The 19,463-nt window shown below is 42.9% G+C and overlaps 1 protein-coding gene across 7 annotated transcripts in view; it reads left to right on the top strand.

The window, feature by feature from the left end:
* SETX (senataxin) overlaps window positions 1-19,463 on the top strand; it is a 61,576-nt gene that overhangs the window by 6,650 nt on the left and 35,463 nt on the right. For 6 of the 7 annotated variants that reach the window (XM_061604195.1, XM_061604199.1, XM_061604196.1 and 3 more), the window contains exons 2-8: window positions 2,753-2,930; window positions 9,755-9,953; window positions 11,396-11,505; window positions 13,183-13,402; window positions 14,352-14,471; window positions 17,961-18,132; window positions 18,980-19,070. In XM_061604195.1, the coding sequence (XP_061460179.1) occupies window positions 2,754-2,930; window positions 9,755-9,953; window positions 11,396-11,505; window positions 13,183-13,402; window positions 14,352-14,471; window positions 17,961-18,132; window positions 18,980-19,070 (1,089 nt within the window). In that variant the 5' untranslated portion in view covers window position 2,753. Of the gene's footprint in view, window positions 1-82; window positions 493-2,752; window positions 2,931-9,754; window positions 9,954-11,395; window positions 11,506-13,182; window positions 13,403-14,351; window positions 14,472-17,960; window positions 18,133-18,979; window positions 19,071-19,463 lie in introns of those variants that run through there. The other variant, XM_061604200.1, reaches the window with a different exon arrangement.

Here is a 19,463-nt window from a genome sequence, read left to right as displayed (position 1 = left end):
TCACTTTCCCAATCTTAGGGTCCCCAGATGTTGCTGGACTGTAGTTCCCATAATTGCTGAAAATTGGCCGTGTTTGCTGGGGCTGATGGGAGTTGTAGTGCAGCAACATCTGGGGACCCAGAGATTGGGAAAGGCTGCTGTAACCATTACACCGATGGCAAAATTGTTATTCCCAGAAATGAGTTTTGTTGAAATCCAGGGGACGTCCACATGAATTTGGAAGTGAGAAGAGTGAGGTCTATGTCATTGTGTGCCACATCCTGAAATTGCTTGTCCTGATATTGGAATTGGATTTTTGGGGGAGGGGTGACATCATACAAGCCAAGGAACAGCTGTATTTCGTGAGGAAGATCTATAGCTCTGTGGTAGGGCACCCACCTTGCATGCAGGCTAACAGGCTAAAGAAGACATGCCCCACAGGAGAAGAGAAACAAGATGAGACCAGGAAGTGGTAAACAGAAGCCGAGTCAAAGATTAGCCTTGGGAGAAGAGGTATGTTTTCAGATGCAGGAGAGGTGCTGTGAGACACATAGTGTGCTTGTGGCTGCGTTGAGGAACTCCTTGCTTATTAATGTTAAGCAAGCACTACCGGTGCTTTTGTTTCAAACTTATTTCTGAGGTATGTTAGCTTATAAAACAAATAACAAAACATGGGCAGATAGTAAGTTCCAAAGAACATGCAAGAAGCGCAAGAAGACGGTGGCAACAGGAAGTGGTTAAGTCAAGAAAAAAGAGCAAATGCAAATGCAAATAGGGGGAGGGGAGAGAGTGGCAGTTTGGCTTGCATTTGTCTGCTTAATATGTGTTTATGGATAGATTTTATTTATTTGCATCCCAGTCAATTCAGAGGCAGTTAAGGAAGATTAGCTACTGTTTAGCATGATACCTGAATTAGCAAATAATGGTTGGCAGGATTGGAAACCATGTCTTGAAGTGGGGTGGCAAACCATGGTGTGATGTGAAGTTTGACTTGACAGACCATAGCTAAGGTCATCACGCTGCCTCGACGTTGCAATGGGAAGCAGACACTAAGAAAGCAGGCCACTAGCTGTAACCCGCTGTTTGCATATTTGGAAGCTCAAATTGGTTTGACATCTTGGATTGATGTCAAATGCTCATGATTTGACATGACGACTCGAGTGAGTTGTTTTAGTCTCAGCTTGAAATTAAATGAGGGAAGCAGCTTTACATATACTTTTACCATTTTCTGTATAAAAAGCAAACGCTGCAGGGAATTATACTGTTTAGCGTTTGTATAGCACATCCAGATGTTCTTAATAATACCTTTATCTCAGTGATGCTTACCACAGCCTTGCAAGGTAGACTAGTATCACCATATTTCAAATGGAAGGGGGAGGGGCTGAGGTGAGACCAATAGGGGTCTATCATCTTGGGAGTTTGTGGTTGAGGTGATTTGAACCGCTCAGCTACGCCCCCCCTGGCCGTTCCTAAGGAAAGCCTGGCTGCTGGAACAGGCTGTAAATCCCCCCCCTTCATTCACTTCATTCATGGTGAGATTTCAGTGGTCAGTGTGCAGTTTAGATTTTATCATGAGGAATTAAGCAAGGGAAAACCTTTGCACAGCAGGCATGTGTTGATGCTAGCATATGAGCTGGGTAATGGTGATGCTTGAGCTTAGGAGCCAGTTGCTCTGTACCCCTTTCATACCGGCAGGTAGTAGGGATTGTGTGTGTGTGTGTGGGGTAGAGGTAAGTGACCTTGGCAATGTCATTCTCGGATAACAAAATAATATTGGAGGTTCTTGTATGTACAAGTGTGGGTCTGTGTATGGACGTTTCGTGGGAAAGGGCTGCAGCTCAGTGGTAGAGCATCTCCTTGGCATGCAGAAGGTCCCAGATCCAATCCCCATCACCTCCAGTTGGCAACGTCCCATGCCTGAAACCCTGGAGAGCTGCTGCCAGTCAGTGTAGACAATACTGAGCTAGATGGTGTAGGCCCATAGGCAAATACATGTATATAGCCATTATAAGGCACATGTATGGTTGCTTTTAGGGAACCCTGTGTATGATTTTCTTTCTTTGAGCCTTGGTACCTGTCAGTGTTTGTAATGATTTAGCATCTTCTTGGCAGCTTGTGAGAAGTAAGGTGAATGTAAACAATCAGCTTGGAGCCTACCTGGTATCTTATCTAAAGGGCTAACAAGTTTACATTTCAGGGAGCAGTTTGATGCTCTTCCAGGAAGCTCGCTGAAGGGTGCCAAGATGCTCCGTTTATCAGTAGCATTAGTTAGTGCGATGATCTAGTGCTTTGTAGCAATTACTTACTGTTTTGAGAAAGTGCCTTGTTAATAAGATAAGCAATTGAATGCTATGCTGATAGGCCATGACTTGATGTTTTGTGGCAATTAATCACTTACATAAAATCATCACTGTGCCTTGTAAACAAGTTGGCTATATAAGAAACTCTTGCTGCCCAGTGGGGTTGTTCAGACTGACACTGGTTTCTGCAGGACCATTCAGTCTGTCCCATTTATTGGGTACGCCCTTGTGCTGTAAGTTACTCAACAAATTTCTTTCCTTGAAAGCAAACCAAGAATCTGTCTTATCGTTTTCCTTGGTATCTCTCAAACCTGAAAGCCCATGGCCGGAGCAATACAGATGGACCGATGGTCTGACTCCATGAAAGGCAGCTTCTTACATTGTTGAACTTGGCTGAGGCTGTTTCTGTGTTAATGTCTTCCAATAATTATTTCCTCTCTCTTTTTCCTTCTTGTTTATGTGTTTATCTGCAGAATGAGTACGTGTTGTTGGTGCACCCCTGGTGGTTCAGTTGCCATCTTGTTAAAAAGCTATGCCTCCCGTATGTTGCCCGAAAAGGAATCTGATGCAGCCAGTGATGACCTCTGCTGTTGCCTGGAGTGTGTGGATGTGTACCATAAAGCAAGGGATGAGTTGCCATTGTTCCATGAGGTAATTTGCTTTCATTTATAGCCCACTGTATCCTGTGTTGGGGCTGGCAGATGGCTGATGCAGCCATAGCAGATCTGGGCAAGTGGAAGGCCAATTGTAATTGGATAGGTCAGGGGTGGGGAACATGATCCAGCTGGCGGGCTTGGTCAATGGGTTTTGCATAACATAAGTTTTATTACAGAGCAAACCCTTTTAAATTAATAGGCCTGCGTTAGTCATGTATTTCAGTGGGTCTATTCTGAGTGTTGTTATTCATTGAATTTATATCCCGCCCTTGATCCAGGACGAGCCCAGGGTGGCAAATGCATCAACAAAACAAGTAAGCATTCTAAAAATAGTTTGAAACCTTCTAAAAACCAGTTACAGTTAAAAGCATACCTTCATCCAGTGATCTCCGGAATGCCAGGAACGATCTCCTTCAGCTTATCAAATGCCTGGGTAAACAGGCATATTTTCTGATTCCTTCTGAAAGCCAATAGTCACAGGGACAAATCACCTCATTGGGGAGGACATTCCACAAATGGGGAGCCACCACTGAAAAGACCTTGTCATGGGTCACCACCAACTGAGCAATACCTGGTAATGACATCCCAAAAAAAGGCCTCACTTGCTGATAGTAGGATCCAAGATGGTTGATACTGGGGAAGATGTTCGTTTAGATACTTGAGTCCCAAGCATGTGGAGTACGACTAGGTTTGGATACAACCCAGTGTCAAGAAGCTGCGTGGTGTGGCAAGAGTGTGAGCTGACCACAAGCCTTTGATGTACCACAATGTATTAATTAAGTAAATCCCACCTGACCATCTGGGCAGGGCTTCTTGAATGAAAATCACTTACCATCTGAGAAGCACCCCGCACAACTCCAGGCTTGGTAGGAACCTCACCTGCTAGTTGGCCTGATCAGCTAGTTGGCTTATGCTGTGTTGGCAGCCAAAAGGAGAAGAAGGTCCTCAGCATGAGAACAAAACAGGGAAGGAACTAACAGGAACCAATTAGGCAAAAATAAAATGCTGTTAATATGAATGTGTACAAAAATTACAATACTGTAAGTAAGACAAGCTGATGAGCTACCAAATAAACATCTATAAAGTGCTACACCATGAAGTACTCTAATTAATCCAGTTGTTAATTAGCTGCCAAATTGATATAATTAAATGCTCCAAATATTCCAGTTGTTAACGGGATCTCCTAGATGGCATCCCGTTTCGTACTTCCTCAGATGGAGAATGGAGACTGTACAAGGATGGCAATTTTCTTAAACCCCTATTGCCTCAGATTCTTCTCTGATATATTTCTTCAGGAATATGTCCTAAGACTAAATCCTGAAAGTACATAACGTATAAATAGTTGATGGGGAATTTTGGGTTCTTGGACCGGGGGTCCTTAAGGAATTAGAGCACACAGGCTTCAGGCAAAAGTAGGCCTTTATTCTATACGAGCGTACGCAGAGACAGCCTCCCTAAAGCAACTGGTGGGGACTGCCACGTGGCACTGTCTGCATGGGCCTTTTAGACAGCTCAAAATCAAGCGTAAGAAACTATTCCACCAATCATACAGCTACCTTAAAGCAATACGTTACACCTTTCTGTAGTATTTCCCAGACTCCCAGACTTTGGAATTCCCTGCCCCAAGAAGCCCACTTTGCTCCCTCCCTGATGGTCTTCCGGAAACTTGCAAAAACTATTTTGTTCCGGAGAGCCTTTGGTTGGGACTGACGGGTCAGACTGACATTGTTTAACAAAGATTTTTATCTTTTATTTTTATCTTTTAAGTTCTTTTATTCTCACTCTTTTATATCTGTAGGCACATATATACATGTTTGTATGTGTGTGTGTGTAATGCATTTTATGTATTTTAATTGTATTTTATACATTTTAATTTGTGTTTTTATTGTGTGTTTTGTTATATATGTGTGCTATAGAAGGGTAGAAGGGCGGGATAGAAATATTTTAAATAATAAAGTAAACTAATAATAATATTTCTAAACCAATCAGGTAATAGAATTGCCTAGATAGAAGAGGGCATGTGCAAATAGACTTCAATTGTATGCAGGCACAGTCCTATAGCATTGTTCTGCTGTCCCCTTGACTGATGCTCTTCAGGCCAGTCGCTACCAAGCATAACGTTATACCATTGTTCCTGGTATGCCAAGCATACCTGGCCCACCTGTTGCTATAGGACATACGGAAGACAGCGCTTAAGCAATATAAAGGTTAACAATAAACAGGTCTGTTGCTCTTTTTTTAATTTTTCTACTTCTTATAGTTCTTTAAATATATTTCCTATTTTATATATGGATATATAAAAATTCCCCATTATAGTTCCCCAGAAACTAATATTGTTTCTGGGAAAACATCAATAATGCAGTCAAATTGTGTTGCAAATCTACATCTACCATACAGACATAAGACAATTATGATGCATATACGAGAAATTATAAAATTATTTACACTCCCCACAAACATCCCACACCACCCCAACTCCAATGGTTACACCTCCCCCACCGCCTCATGCATGCATCACTCCTCCATGCGCATGCACTGCCCATACGCGCTGCTTGCGCACCCCTGTGTGTGCCCACCCATCCTGCCCATGTACTTCCGGATGAATGTATGGGGATATCCCCTCTGCTCCTTCTCCCCCCCACACACACACTAAAAAAAAAAAATGAGCCCCTTCAGGGGACGTCCACCTCCAGGTGGCTGGCTGGCAATAACAACAGAGTGAACTGTCTTGGCATGCCCTGGTTGCTTTGGGGGCTCCAAGCAAAGCCTCTGCAGGCGCTGCTTTAGTGACCCCTAAATGAATGGATTTCTAAAAGAGGGGTGGGGAAATCTTGCAAGTGGCAGCAAACTCTAGCAAAGAGATGGAAAACGAGGTGTTTGGGTCTGGCTGCCTGAGTTTCCAGTTTGAGGCCTGCCCTGCATCACATTATGACTGTTTTGTTGAATCGGTTGTCTTTAATTCTTAGTGAAATCAAATAAAATGGGTGCTATATAAACATTTTAAATAAATAATGCAGCTTTTCACAATTTGACATTTCCCCCATCAACACTCCCCAGCCCCAATAAACCTGGCTTTGCCAGACCTTAAGGATTAGTGGGTTCAGTGAACTCAGGAACAGCCATGACAGCAGTCTGTGTGAGAGACCTTGGTTGATAAAGGAGGCACTGTTTGGCAGCCAGCAGCTCATCAGACCATAACAAGCCTGTGGGAAAATGCCGAGAATTACGTTATAGCAGGGATGAGAAACCTTTAGCCCTCCAGGTGTTCCTGGGCTCAAGGCTCTCATCAGACCCATTTTAAAACAAGGCAATTTAAAATAAAACACATCTAAAACATTTAAAAAACAATCAAATACTCTCAGAGTTAATGGCCATGACAACCTTCAAAATTAGTACCTATCAGCCATCAAATGCCTTGGTAAACAGGCATGTCTTTAAATTTCGGTAGTGAAGTGTAGTTTGTCAAGGGTGCTGGGGGTTATTAGGAGACCCCCTATTCGCCTCACAGAGCTATAATTTCCAGAGTGGTTTAACTATCTCCTTAAAAAGAATCCCGTGAAAAAGAATTTCACTTTCAAAATCCTAAATTGTAGCTGTGAAGGAGAAATAGGGGGTCTCCTAACCGCACCCTTAAGCTATACTTCCCAGGCTTCTTTGGGGGAAGCTGTGACAGTTTAAGTGGTGTAATTGTGCTTTAAATGTGTAGTGCGGATGGAGCCTTAGTCGTTTTCACCATTACTAACACATTTGTTGGTCTTAAGGTGCCACAAGGCTTTGTAGGTTATTGCTGCAGTCCTCTCTCTCTTGTATGCGAGGCCTAGCCTGTCATATATTGCTTCATTTTCTGCTTGACTTAATACTTAGGCGGCCTTTTGGTACTGCTCTGCTGCACCAGTGACCCCAATTAGCCTTTGCTGTAACCTTCCATGATCCTGGCTATATATCCCTTTTTTTAAAGCTGGTACAGTGAGTCAACAAACAGCCATGGAGAGCTCAAGCGCATTGTTTGAAGACTGTGGCCGAATTACAAAAAGGCTGAGGTATTTGGCCGCCAAGTAGGCCCAGTTTAAGCGGAGTACACAAACTACAGGCGGCAAAGGAAGTGGTGGATTCAGAAACGTGATTTGCAAGCAAGGCTGTCATTCCTGATCTCTCCCAGCCAGAATTTTGAAATGTGAGAAATGACAGATAATGCTGACTAGGCTCTGGTTGAGGTTTGGAACAATAGGCCGGTTTTCAGAAGATACAAGGATGAGATGCTGCCTCTTCCCAAGCACTTGGCAGGCTCATAGTGTTCCTGATAAGTGCATAGGACTGCATTAGCCTTCTCCCTCAAATAAACGGAAAAACCCCTTGTCTTTAGACAGTAAAGAAATTTGAGTTGCAAAGAGCTTTTTCCCCTCTCCTGGCTAGCCATCTACTAATACCCTAGACAGGCTTGCCTGCTCCCCCCACCTCAACCCCACATTATGGTACTTCTGGTACAGGTGAGAAGAGCTTTTAATTTTCCATTTTAATTAGATTTTTAGTGCCTTTTTAGAGCTAAACGCACCTCTCCTTTCCTAGTTTTTAATCCTGCTTTTGATATTCGCTCTGTACTTTTTAAAATGCTGATTGTGTGTGTGCAGATTGTCCTGTTCCGTTTCTCCTTACAAAAATCATGTTAATTTTGTTTTTTAATGTCATTTTATTCTCTGGTGAAACTCAGACTTCACGGTTTTCACTTAATTTTTTGTTTTTACTGTTTTTCTCCTGATTAATTTTTCTTGGATTTCCTACACTGGTTTGATTTCTACTAACTTGCATCCGAGTTTGCACCAGTCCATTTCTTGGGAGTTCTGCTACCAATAGGTAGCTATAACAGTTCCTCCCCCCCTTATTCTCTCGTATATTCCACATTGCTATAAGGCTGGGAATTTAGCATACTTTGACTAGCGTGGTGGTGTTAGGCTGTGATACGTCATGTTTGTGGGGTTGGAGAGAGCCTGGAACCCCAGAATATGCTCTTTGATAGGACCCTTAAGGAGAGTGAATTTAATACCAGCTGTAGGGACATGTTTAGGTTCATTAAGGATAGTGATACAGCTAGAAAGCCTGGAATTGGTTGAAGCAAAGCGTCTAAGGACAGCTGATAGGAACATTAGATATGTTAGCAGGCTAAGGGCAAGATGGAATGTTTGATAGTGGTAGAGAATAAGGAAAGCATTCATGTTTATGAATAGTGTAAGTTTTGGAATAATATGCACAAAGAGGGAAAAAAACCAAGTGAGGTCATTTGTTGTATGCATTATAGGACCAACGCCATCAATTATGCCGCCCGACAAGATCAGCCACACAGGGCCTTCTCTCAGTCCTGCCAACTAAAACAGCTAGGTTGGTGGGGACTAGAGAGAGGGCATTCTCAGTGGCGGCCCCCACTCTCTGGAACTCCCTCCCGTATGATCTTCGGCACGCCCCTTCCCTGAATGTATTCCGCCAGGCCTTGAAGACCTGGCTTTTCAGACAGGCCTTCGGGACTTCCGGGGAGGGTTAATCTTTTTGACAAATTGCCTACTACTCTGAACTGTCATTGTGTAGAGTTTTTATCGTTTGTATTGTATTATTATGATGTATTTTATTGTAACCGAGATGTACGTCGCCTAGAGTGGCCATTGGCCAGATAGGCGACACATAAATTAAATTATTATTATTATTATTATTAGGAAAATATGGGATGATTGTGAGCCCTTACATGCCAGGTGGCAAGAGTTAAGTTGGGAATGCCTGGGGTTAAATAGGTGAAGCAAGACCTATATAATGACCAGTGGTAGCAACAGGGACATCATCATCTTCACCACCGCTCAACCCTTCAGAGGGGCTGCACAACAATTGACCAGTGTTAACACCAAGTTTAGTAAGAACTACCTCCTTGCTGGTCTGGTCACTCAGTTAGTAGGTTAAGTGGATGTGTGGAATGGTAAACTGTTTGTTTAGGTATCAGGTTAATAGGTTTATGTGTGAACTTACATGTGAGCTTGGAGTATTGCTTGTTAGAAGTGTATTCATGGCAGGGTGTGAATAAAGCACTGAGAACAGTCCCATGTGTCTGTTGCCTATTGGGTGCGCTGGAAGAGAGTGCTAAGCAGAACAGGCTGCTGTAAAAGACCCTCTTGTAGGTCGGTCAGGCGCTGCTGCCATCAAAATAATAACCTGGTTGGCCGAAACGTAACAGTGGTAGCGCAAGAGCAGGGGTAGGAAGTAGGTTTTTCCAATAGTCTGAAGTAGTAACTCATTTAGCCTGCAGTAATTATTGCATGTAATAGCCATTTCACCTTTATGCTTTCATAGAGTTTTATTTCACATTATATGCTTGGTGTAATTACTGTACCCTGCTTTTCTGTGAAGGTGCTGTTCCTTAAACTTCCTCACCTCTCAGTTTCCTTGGGTTTGTATCCAGTGCTAGTCCTGCTCAGAGTATAATGGACATTGCCTTCAATAGGTCTACTCTGAGTAGAACTTACTTGGATACAACCTATCTGTGCACAGTGTGCTTTTGTTTTTCCATTTATCATATATAATACCTTCTGAGTTATGCCTCCATGTCTTATAAACTTGAATACATCCGTTGTTTATCTGCTGTGATTTAAAAAAAAAAATCCTTCTGATTTATTTCCACTTTAAACTGCCTCCTCTTCTCTCTGGTTCTCTCCCATTTTGCCCACTTGGGGCATTAGAATCTGCAGATTTTCAGCAGGCGTCATCTTAGGGCAGCAGAGTCAGCGGCTGCAATATCTATTCTAGAATTCTTTAGATATTCTTTAGACATATATATACTTGCAGATTCTGTGGGAGGTTGAAACTACTCGACTTATTAAACACTTTGAAAAACGGATGAAGGAGGCAGATGACCTTTACATCGTGGAAGAAGACAGTGAAACGCCACTGTCCTGTTACACGGGTCCTGACTTCGAGAAGCACCTCAGGGTGCCATTGCTGGAAGTACTGAAGTACCCCTATCTGCTGCTTCATGAACGTCTCAGTGAGTATCTGGTGGCTCCAGAACTTGATTCAGTTCTCGATTCAGTTCGAGTGTCAGTTTTCGATTTGGTTCTTGATTTAGTTCATGAATAATGATGGTTCATTATTGCCGCTTTCATTATTGAGATGGTTCGATTAGCAGCAAAGAACAATGATTCAGATTAGTTCTTGATTCAGTTCGAGTATCTGGTGGTGCCTGAACTTAATTGAGCTGCCCTAAGCATAGTAGTAAGTGAAAGCAGATGTCGAAAGCAAGTTGTAACAAATCGCTTAGCGGTGGTCTTCTGGGAATACAACTGGAGGTGGTGTATTGACTGGCTTTTTTTCCTATTTCCATAAAAAGTTGTGCACAAGGAGGATTGTTTTTGTTTATAGCATGTATATTCTACCCCTGAGGCAGATCACAGCAATATTAAAAAAACACAACCCACTATATAGCAGTAAAATGCCGTTAAAATGCATTAACACATCCATCTGTCATATCTCTTCCAAATATTGGAAGGGCCATAGCTCGGTGATAGAGCACTTGCTTTGCATGCAGAAGGTCCCAGACTGGATCCCTGGTAGAACAAGGCAGAGCTGAGAAAGATCTTTCTGAAACCCTAGAAAGCTGCTGCCAGTCAGTGTTGGCAATACTGAGGTAGATGGACCAGTGGTCTGAATTGGTATAAGGCCAAGGAAGATTAAGCTTCCTGTTGCATAGAATCATAGACAATAGAGTTGGAAGGGCCAACCCCCCACTCAGTGCAGGAATCAACTTAAAAGCATGCCCAACAGGTAGTTTATTCAATATGGGATTAATTTTTAATTTATGTACTGAAGACAGAAAAAGAAGCAATAGGGTTTATACAGCAGAAAGGTAGGTTAAGATAAAGCATTATGACAACCACTTTATAATATCATCAGTGTAAATGGAGCTTCACGGTAACATGATAAAAAACAACAACACCAGAACCCTACTGCAAGGATCTTAAAATCTAACGTTTTGCCATTGAGAGAGATGCAGATGAGTTCAGTTAAATTCTTAGGTTTATTTTGGTTGTGGATGTGGAGTGTGAGGTTCTGCCAAACTTTCCAAGGCAGATTCCTTTTTGTTGTAGGCACCTGTATTTTAACGGTGTTGAAAGAACAAGGTGTTGGTCTGTTGTGCCTCAGTGAGACAATAACAGAAGTTCAGTGATGGAATAAGGTGCCTAGGGAGGGTTGCCAAATCTCCTTTTGGGGGGAATTTCATGAAAATATCAGGCAGGTATCTCTCCTGTGACCCTTTATAGGATAAAAACCCTCCATAGAGTGTTGATCTGAACGTAAACGACTCCACAGAGTCCATTCCTGTTGTATGATTCTTTGAGAATGACTTTTGTCTTCTGAAGGTAGCATTTTCCTTCATATGATAGTTATAGTGACATCCTTAATCCTTGGTGCTCTTTCTCTCAAACGTAGGTGAGCTGTGTATCGAGGCTCTTTGCAAGATGGAGCAAACCAACTACTCCTATCAGGTAGTTGACAAACATCCGGGGATCTACCTGCTCATGGTACACCCTAATGAAGTGGTGAGCTGCTTTAATTTCCTTCTTTTCTCTTGTTTCTTCTTTGTTTCCCTGGCTGGAGGCTCTTCGTAGGTTCTTAAATGTCGGATTGAGTTCTGAAATACAGAGGGCCATAATCTCCTTTTTGAAGAAGCTGCTTCTTTTAAGCAGGCTCAGGGCCTTGTCACGGTTCAGACTCTTGGCGGCTGCCATCTTTCTACTTTGTGAGAAGAAAGTTAAAAAAATGAGTCCTCACTTTTTGTTTTTTAAGCCTCTCTGAGATCCTTTTTTGCTAAAGAGCGAGGTGTAACAAATACGGTAACATTCAGGCTGTTCCTTTTTTGTGGTGTCCTCATAAATAATTTTTACAGAGTTTATTACATTTTTCTAATTTTGCCCTTCTTCCAAAAAATATGGTTCTTCTTCTCCCAGCCCCTCCCCACTCCATTTTCCTCCTCATAGCAACCCTGTGAGGTGGTGTCTGGCCTATGATCATCCAATTTATTTTTTTTATTTCATTTATACCCCACCTTTCTTCCATCAAGAATCCCAAGGCTTCCCAGGCGGTCTCCTATCCAGGCACTGACTAGACCTGCTTAGCTTCAGCAAGATGGTGGCCTCATGCGCCTTCAGAACTTCATGTGCCTGGGAACTACATTGCTGTATAAAGATTTGAACCTGGGTTTCCCCAGTCCCAGGCCAACACACTGAACCCCTACAGCACAGGTGGGCAACCTGTGGTCCTCCAGATGTTGCTTGACTCCCTTTGTCCTTAACCATTGGCCATGCTCGCTGGGGCTGATGGGAGTTGGAGCCCGACAACATCTGGAGAGCCGCAGGTTGCCCACCCTTGTGTTATATGCTATTCTTGCACTCACTGGACACATTTGTGGTGATGAGCTTCAGCAAAGAGTGCCACTGAGGAGAGGGTTCCTTTGTTGGTGTGAAGCACTTGAGTACGCAATGGGTGGTATTGAACTATGTTCTATTTAGAGTAACCCATGGAAATTAGTGGACCTAAGATAGCCATGTCCGTTAATGCCAGTGGGTCTACCCTTGAGTAGGACCCAACATTGGATACAATCCTGTACAAGTCAAGAGGTGGTTCCTTCTCCCTCAGTAGTCTAGGATGGATGGGAAGGGAGGAGGTTGTCAGGAAGACAATGGCCTTCTTACAAGCATTCTTTGAAACTGGTATCTACGCTGTGTGGTTTGCAATGTGAACCTCTTGTTTGGACTTAGTAACAATTGTCTTTCACACCAACTTGAAAATTAAGACTGAAAGGAAGCATCACCATCCTGTTTACATGCACAAATGGTTTGCAAATATAAAATGTCATAAAATCCATACATAATTAAAATACACAATAAAACAATTCCATCAAAGTCAAGTCAAACATCCAGAATTAAAAATTTCCATAAAAGAAGCCAGTTAAACAGCATAACAGTTAGAACAGCTAAGCCTTTAAAACAACTAGATCAAGTTCGGGGGGAATGCTTGCCTTGGCCGGTGTGAATTCAAGGGCCGGCCAAATGCCAATCCTGATGGGGCATCTCGTATTTCGGCAGGGAGGGCATTCTCCAACACTGGTGCTGCCAGTGGAAAAGCCCACCTCTGTGTTGCCCTGAACCAATAATTGTTATTGCCTTAACAGTTTCGTTTGTGGTTCCTTGATTTCCCGTGTCCTTTCAAACATGCAGATCCGTCGGTGGGCCATCCAGGCGGCCAGGAGCCTAGGGAAGGTGGACAGAGATGACTACTATGACATCCAGGAGGTGCTGACTTGCTTGTTCAAAGTCATAGAGCTGGGCCTCATTGAGAATCCTGAAATTTATAACTCATCAGTGGTTGAGAAGGGGAAGCTCATCCTGTTGCCATCCCACCTGTACGATTCCACCAATTACAAAAACTACTGGCTTGGTGAGTAGAGACATGCTGAGATAGGTCAAAGTGTGAAGGATTTAAGTCGGCCCTCTTCCAAGAGGAGTTGTAGTAGCTTTGCGGTGCTGTAGGGACGGCTAATTCCCCCCCCCACCTGAGGGCCACGTTGTCCCATAGCAAACCGTCTGAGGGCCACATGCCAGTGGTGGGTGTGGCCAGAGAAGTGGGTGCAACCAACCTACAAACTCTCTCTCTCTCCCCAGCTCGCACATATGTACATGGCCTTGTACTGAATCAGACCTGTGGCCCATCTCTGCTCAACTGGAGTGCCATTTCAAAATGAGGCCTGGGTAGCTGGCAGGCAAAACTGACTTATCTCCTTCATGCTTTGACTGTGGGCTCATGACACTAGGAAAGGGTGCCTCCCCCCCCCCCCGGAGCAAGCAAGGGGGGGGGAAACAAATCCACAGCAACCTTTCTCCCTCTCTCATAAGATTGGAAATTATGGACATGCAGTGAAGCTGGACGTTGAAAGATTTCAGGACAGATAAAAGAAAGTCCTCCTTCACGCAGCGCAGAGTTAAACTGTGGAATTGGCTCCCACAGGAGGCAGTGAGGGCCACCAACTTGGATGGCTTTAATAGAAGATTAGACAAATGCTTGGCTCTGTTCTGCCTACATGGTCAGAGGGAGTGTGCTTCTGAGTACCAGTTGCTGGAAACGGCAGGAGGGGAGCCTTGCTGTTGTGCTCAGGTCTTGCTTGTGGGCTTCCCACTGGCACATCTGATTGGTCACTGTGAGAACAAGATGTTGGACTAGATGGGTCTTTGGCCTGATCCAGCGGGTTTCTTCTTACATCCAAGTCTGGGAGGAATGTAAACAAGTGTACTTCCATACGTAGGTTTCATTTTGGTTGTGGATTAAAATTGCAGGGTTAAGCTTAAAGGCCAGTTACGGCTCCTGAAGTTTCCAGTTGCTCTCATTGTAGGTATCTGCATGTTGTTAATGGTGCTGGAAGAACAAGCTATGGATTCGTTGCTGCTCGGTCCAGACAAGCAGAATGACTTCATGCAATCCATAATGAACACCATGAAGAGTAAAAAAGATGGTAACTAACTCATAGTCATTGAAGGCAGTGATGAAACAAGTTAAATATAGTCTTGAGTGTCCACTCTCTGGGGGTAAGATAATTCCTTTTCTGGAACTGTATCCTGAATCAGTTATTTAATTCGTAAATGCTATCGTGTAATGCAAAGGCTAACTGAGTTCTTGGCAAAGGGTTGTATCCAGCGTTGGTTGACACCTGAGGTACATATTTTGGGGCCCATCCTAATCTCTTGTTTGTAACTTTTTAAAAGCCATTCTTAATGTTATATTTTAGAATGGTTGTAAACCACCCTGGGACCTCATGGTGAAGAGTGGGTAAGAAATCTAGGGTTATATGCAATGTTAGTCCTACTCGGAGTAGACCCCCATTGAAAATAAGATATAGCTAACTTAGATCCATTAATTTCAGTGGGCCTACTCTGAGTAAAACTTAGTTAGACACAATCCCTTATAAATAGTAATACTAAGACTAATACTTGTACTCAGATATTCATTTAATAGATAGGACTAACTTAGCTCTATCAGTTTCAGTGGGTCTACTCTGAGTTGAACTTAGTTGGATCCACACCACTAAGAATAACGTTCGTAGTCTGAGCTGACCCATTTAAATTAATGGGCATCACTGATGTAGGTCCATACATTTCATTGAATTATATACTTTGAATATAATGTGGTTGGATACTACCTGAAAGGGTTTTCTGTTAATCATTTTTATTACTAAGTTTTAAGACAGGTGTGGGGGAATGTTTAGCCTTTCAGATGTTGCTGCACTACAACCGCTGTCCTTCCTGGCCTTTGGCCCAGCTCACTGGGGCTGATGGGAGTTGTAGTTCAGCAACATTGGGAGGACCAAAGGTTCCCCCCACATCTTACAAGGAAAATAAAGAAAAATGGGCAGAAAGCCATTGTTAGTAATCTGTGTTCTTTTATTCCCATCCTCCAAACCTATCCAACTTTGCATTGTGTGATTGGCCAGCATAAATGGGATGGATGTTTATTGCTCAAAGCCATAGGCTACCACAGTTCATCACATGTAAAAGGGAAAAAATATTAAAATACAAGTCATATACACAAACTGCTGACGTGAAAAGATCTACTGGGCATCCATTTGAGAGAGAAAGAAGTCTAATAGATGGTAGAGGTAGGGAAATTGAAAGGGACTGGTGAAGGCAAAGTGCCGAATATTGCATAGGATAGGGATGATGGCTGACAATTAGTTCCTAATAATAAGAAGCAGACCTCAAATGTCATTGGAAGCTTCTTTGTTTTTTGGTGTGTTTTGAGGTTATTGGGCGAGATCCATCTGAGTTGTAGAGTAGAGCCACTGAAAGCAATGGACTTAAGTAACTGAGAATTATTAATATAACACCCGTATAGCTATGAACCTCGCTGGGTGACCTTGGGCCAGTCACTGCCTCTCAGCCTCATGAAAACCCTACTCAGAGGGTCGCCATAAGTCGGAATCAACTTGAAGGCAGGACATAACACCCGTTATGGTTTTTGGAGTGTCTTTTTGGAAGATTGGTGTGGTATTCCTCTTCTGAGGAACAGAAAAATATTTGGACAGACCTCCTTCAGACTGAAATCCTATGAATATTTGTAACTCACTTTCAGACTTTATAGTACCTCCGTTTTGGCTGTTCTAAGAGAAAAAGCATCCATTTTAGTGACATTAAAAGCTCTCCAGACTGTAACATTGACTCATGTATATTTACTGCTGCTTAAGATCTTTTGTTAGCACTGTTAATTATTAAGGCGGTTTGCTTTGCAGACCTTCTTTGCTTGTTGCTGTTATTTGCTGATCAGTGTTATTTTCTTATGTCGCGTTCACCACTTGGGAGCTCCATATCTATCAGTGACAAGCCTCCAAATCTAGCAACCATAGTGGAAGATTTCCCAGTATCTCTTATCTTGGCAGTTTGCCAGCTTTGGGAGGAGGTGGTTCCACATGGGAACATGCTGATAAGGACGTCAGCCAAGCAGAGACCCCCACCCACCCAAAAAGCAACATCCAGTGTTGACTTGAGTGTTTTTTTTTTTTTACAATAATTTTTATTCAAATTTTCATAAAACATACATACAGTCAGTGTTGACTCGAGTGTTAAAATATGACAGAAACGCTTATCTCAAGTGAGTGGCTATCAAGCTTTCTACCATCAAAGTCAAAAACGTTCCATATTGACCTGGCAGCTAAAGGCATCCTTGATGTCCTGCAACAGAGTGCCTGGTTCCTTGTGGGTAGTCTTCTAGGATTGAAGCATATAAAAATGTGTCCGACGCATTGAAATTAATGGGCCTAAGCTAGTAATGCCCATCAATTTCAGTGGATCTACTCTTGAGTAGGGCTAGCATAGGATACAACCCCATGGTCACTGTTTGTCACACCTCTCTTACATACCCAGCCAATTCCTGCACTCTGCAGGTGAGGGCTTCCGGCAGACCCCATCCTGTCAGGAGGTCCGTTCTGCACAACATAGGAAGCGGACCTTTAGTTCTGTGGCACCGATCCTTTGGAATTCCCTCCCCTTAAATAATAGACATCTCAGTTAAACATCTCCTTAAATATCTCTGTCTTTTTGGTGCCTGCTGAAGACCTTCCTCTTCCAACAAGCCTTTTAAATAGAGACATAGTCTGCATCTGTATTGGAATTGGTTTTTTAAGATGTTTTAAATTTAAGATATTTTAAAGAAGTTTTGTTTTTAAAGACGTTTTATAGATTTTTGTATTCCATTTGCCACCTTGGGCTCCTTCTGGGACAAAGGGCAGGATATGCTGTGGTTGCTGTGGTTGCTGTGGTTGCTGTGGTTGCTGTGGTTGTTAAGTGTTTATAGTAAAGTTCACAAATGATGACAGAAAGCTAGAGTAGCATAGCAGCAAAACAATCCCATGAAAGCAAGCAGAAGAGGAATGGGAAAAAAGTAGAAGGATGGCACAGCTATTCTGGATTTTACTTTTTCCCTCATGGACCTAAAAGGGTTTGCTTTTTGATTTTTAAATGTACATGGTTTCTGTTAGTGTTGGAGTTGAATGTTGGCAGAAGCTGTTGCTGGGTCCCTGTTGAAGGAGCACACTTGACCCTAGATGCAATCCCACTCTGGCTTTAGGAAAAAGACAGAACTGGCATCTATTAAAAGAAATACATGCTTGATAGGAAGGATCCCTAGTTCCAGCTAACTAAGGTGGAGAAGCAATGAGTCATGCTTGCTCCTATACTGTCAAGAGAAGAGAGTTTCAAAAGGAAGGAGTGGAAGAAGAGAGGGAGGAAATAGGAAGTGAGGTCAGAAACCCTAAAAGTATCAGTCTAGTGCTGGAAGATGCAGGTTAGAAGGAAAAGGGCAGTCTAGGAAGCATGGAGGTTCCTCTCTCTGTCTGCTGTTTCCCAAGCTGATGTGTCTGCCTTCAGTGCAAGCTGACTTGTATCCTAACCCTTCCAACATTTTTTATTCTTGTTATTTCCCATCACTATATGTTTTGGGCTGTCTTTTTCAGATGAAAGTAACAATCCTTTCTGGCCTGCACTCCACTGTTTCATGGTGATCTTGGATAAGCTTGGGTCCAAAGTGTGGGGTCAGCTCATTGATCCAATCGAGGCATTTCAAACTATTATCAACAATGAAAGTTACAAGAAAGAATTAGAGAGTGTTCGCCAAAGTTGCAGGAGGTCAGTCCTTTATGCATTTTTTTGTAAACCTTTTTTTCCTGGAAGCAAATTCTCAAATTGCCTTGGTAGCTCAAGGTCTACAGCAGGAGTAGCCAGTGTGGTGCCCTCTAGATGTTGTTGGAACTCCAACTCCCATCATCCCTGAAAATAGGTCATATTCGCTGGGACTGATGGGAGTTGTAGTATGACAGTGCCTGGAGGTCACCACATTAGCTACCCCTGGATTAAGATAAGATTTAATGTAGTTTAAATGTTACATGCAAATGAATTAACAGACAAGCAAACAAGCCACGGTTTACTTCTCCCAACCTTGGTTTGTTTTCTGTCTGCTCTTGACTCTGTCCCTTGTTGAGCGTCTGGAGTGGCCATACAAGCCATATTTAAGTAAGGTTGTTGAGTTCAGATATAACACAACATCAGAATTAAAAGAAGCCATGCTTTATAAGCCAGCAAAAAACTATACCTCCACGTTGTAGCTTGGTTCTAGAAAACAAACCATAGTAAGCCTGCTGAGATGGGTTCAGATGTTTAAACAAACCATGGGCATCTGAACCAAGCCTTTGAGCAGAACCCATGTGTCTCTGGCTTAAGTGAACTAGCTTGCACTTAGGCAATTGGTTTAAGTTTGAGAGCAATTTAAATGCTTCTTGTATCACTTTATGTTGTAAGACCGTAACCACTTGCATCGTCTTTGGGACTCTGGGTCAGGAGGGGAAATAACATGGAGCATGATTACATTTTATTCTGTTCTGTTTCCCCCAGTCCTGTGCTTTCAGAATGGTGGGCGCTACCTGTTTAAATAAGTAGTTTAAGGTTTAAAACCTTGGCTTTCTTAATATTTTTGAAGGACTAAATCTGAACCTCTGTCAGACTACGGAGATGAAACTATTACCTGCAGCCAACTGGTGTATAACTACCACATAGAAAAGCCCCACAAGGTAACTTACTCATTGATCTTGCATGCTTGAAAGGTGGCAACGTAGATGGGTCCACAGAATAGTTGGATAGAAGAACTGAACCACACCTGTCCAATAGAAAAGAAACACGTTCCATTTCAAAGGTTGGATCCTCCATATTTGTTTGAAGGGCAGTCTCTTATTGGCGACAGAATTCAGACCCCTGAAAATCTTTTCTTTCTCATTTCCCCCCCCCCCAATGTTTCTAGCCTTGTTGGGTGGAAATAAAGGTTCAAAAAATCAATAGATAATGCCCTGTCCTAGGGCTGGGCAACCTGTGGCATTTGAGATGTTGATGGGTGTTGCAGGGGCCAAGGAAAGGACTCATCCCTGCGGGTTTGATCCTGGGAGGCCCTAAAGTAATTCTCAGGACAC

The sequence above is a fragment of the Rhineura floridana genome, chromosome 20 (assembly GCF_030035675.1).
Source record: "Rhineura floridana isolate rRhiFlo1 chromosome 20, rRhiFlo1.hap2, whole genome shotgun sequence".
Lineage (NCBI taxonomy): Eukaryota > Metazoa > Chordata > Lepidosauria > Squamata > Rhineuridae > Rhineura > Rhineura floridana.
The sequence above is the reverse complement of the archived record's forward strand: the minus strand, read 5'-3'. Positions and strand labels throughout refer to the sequence as shown.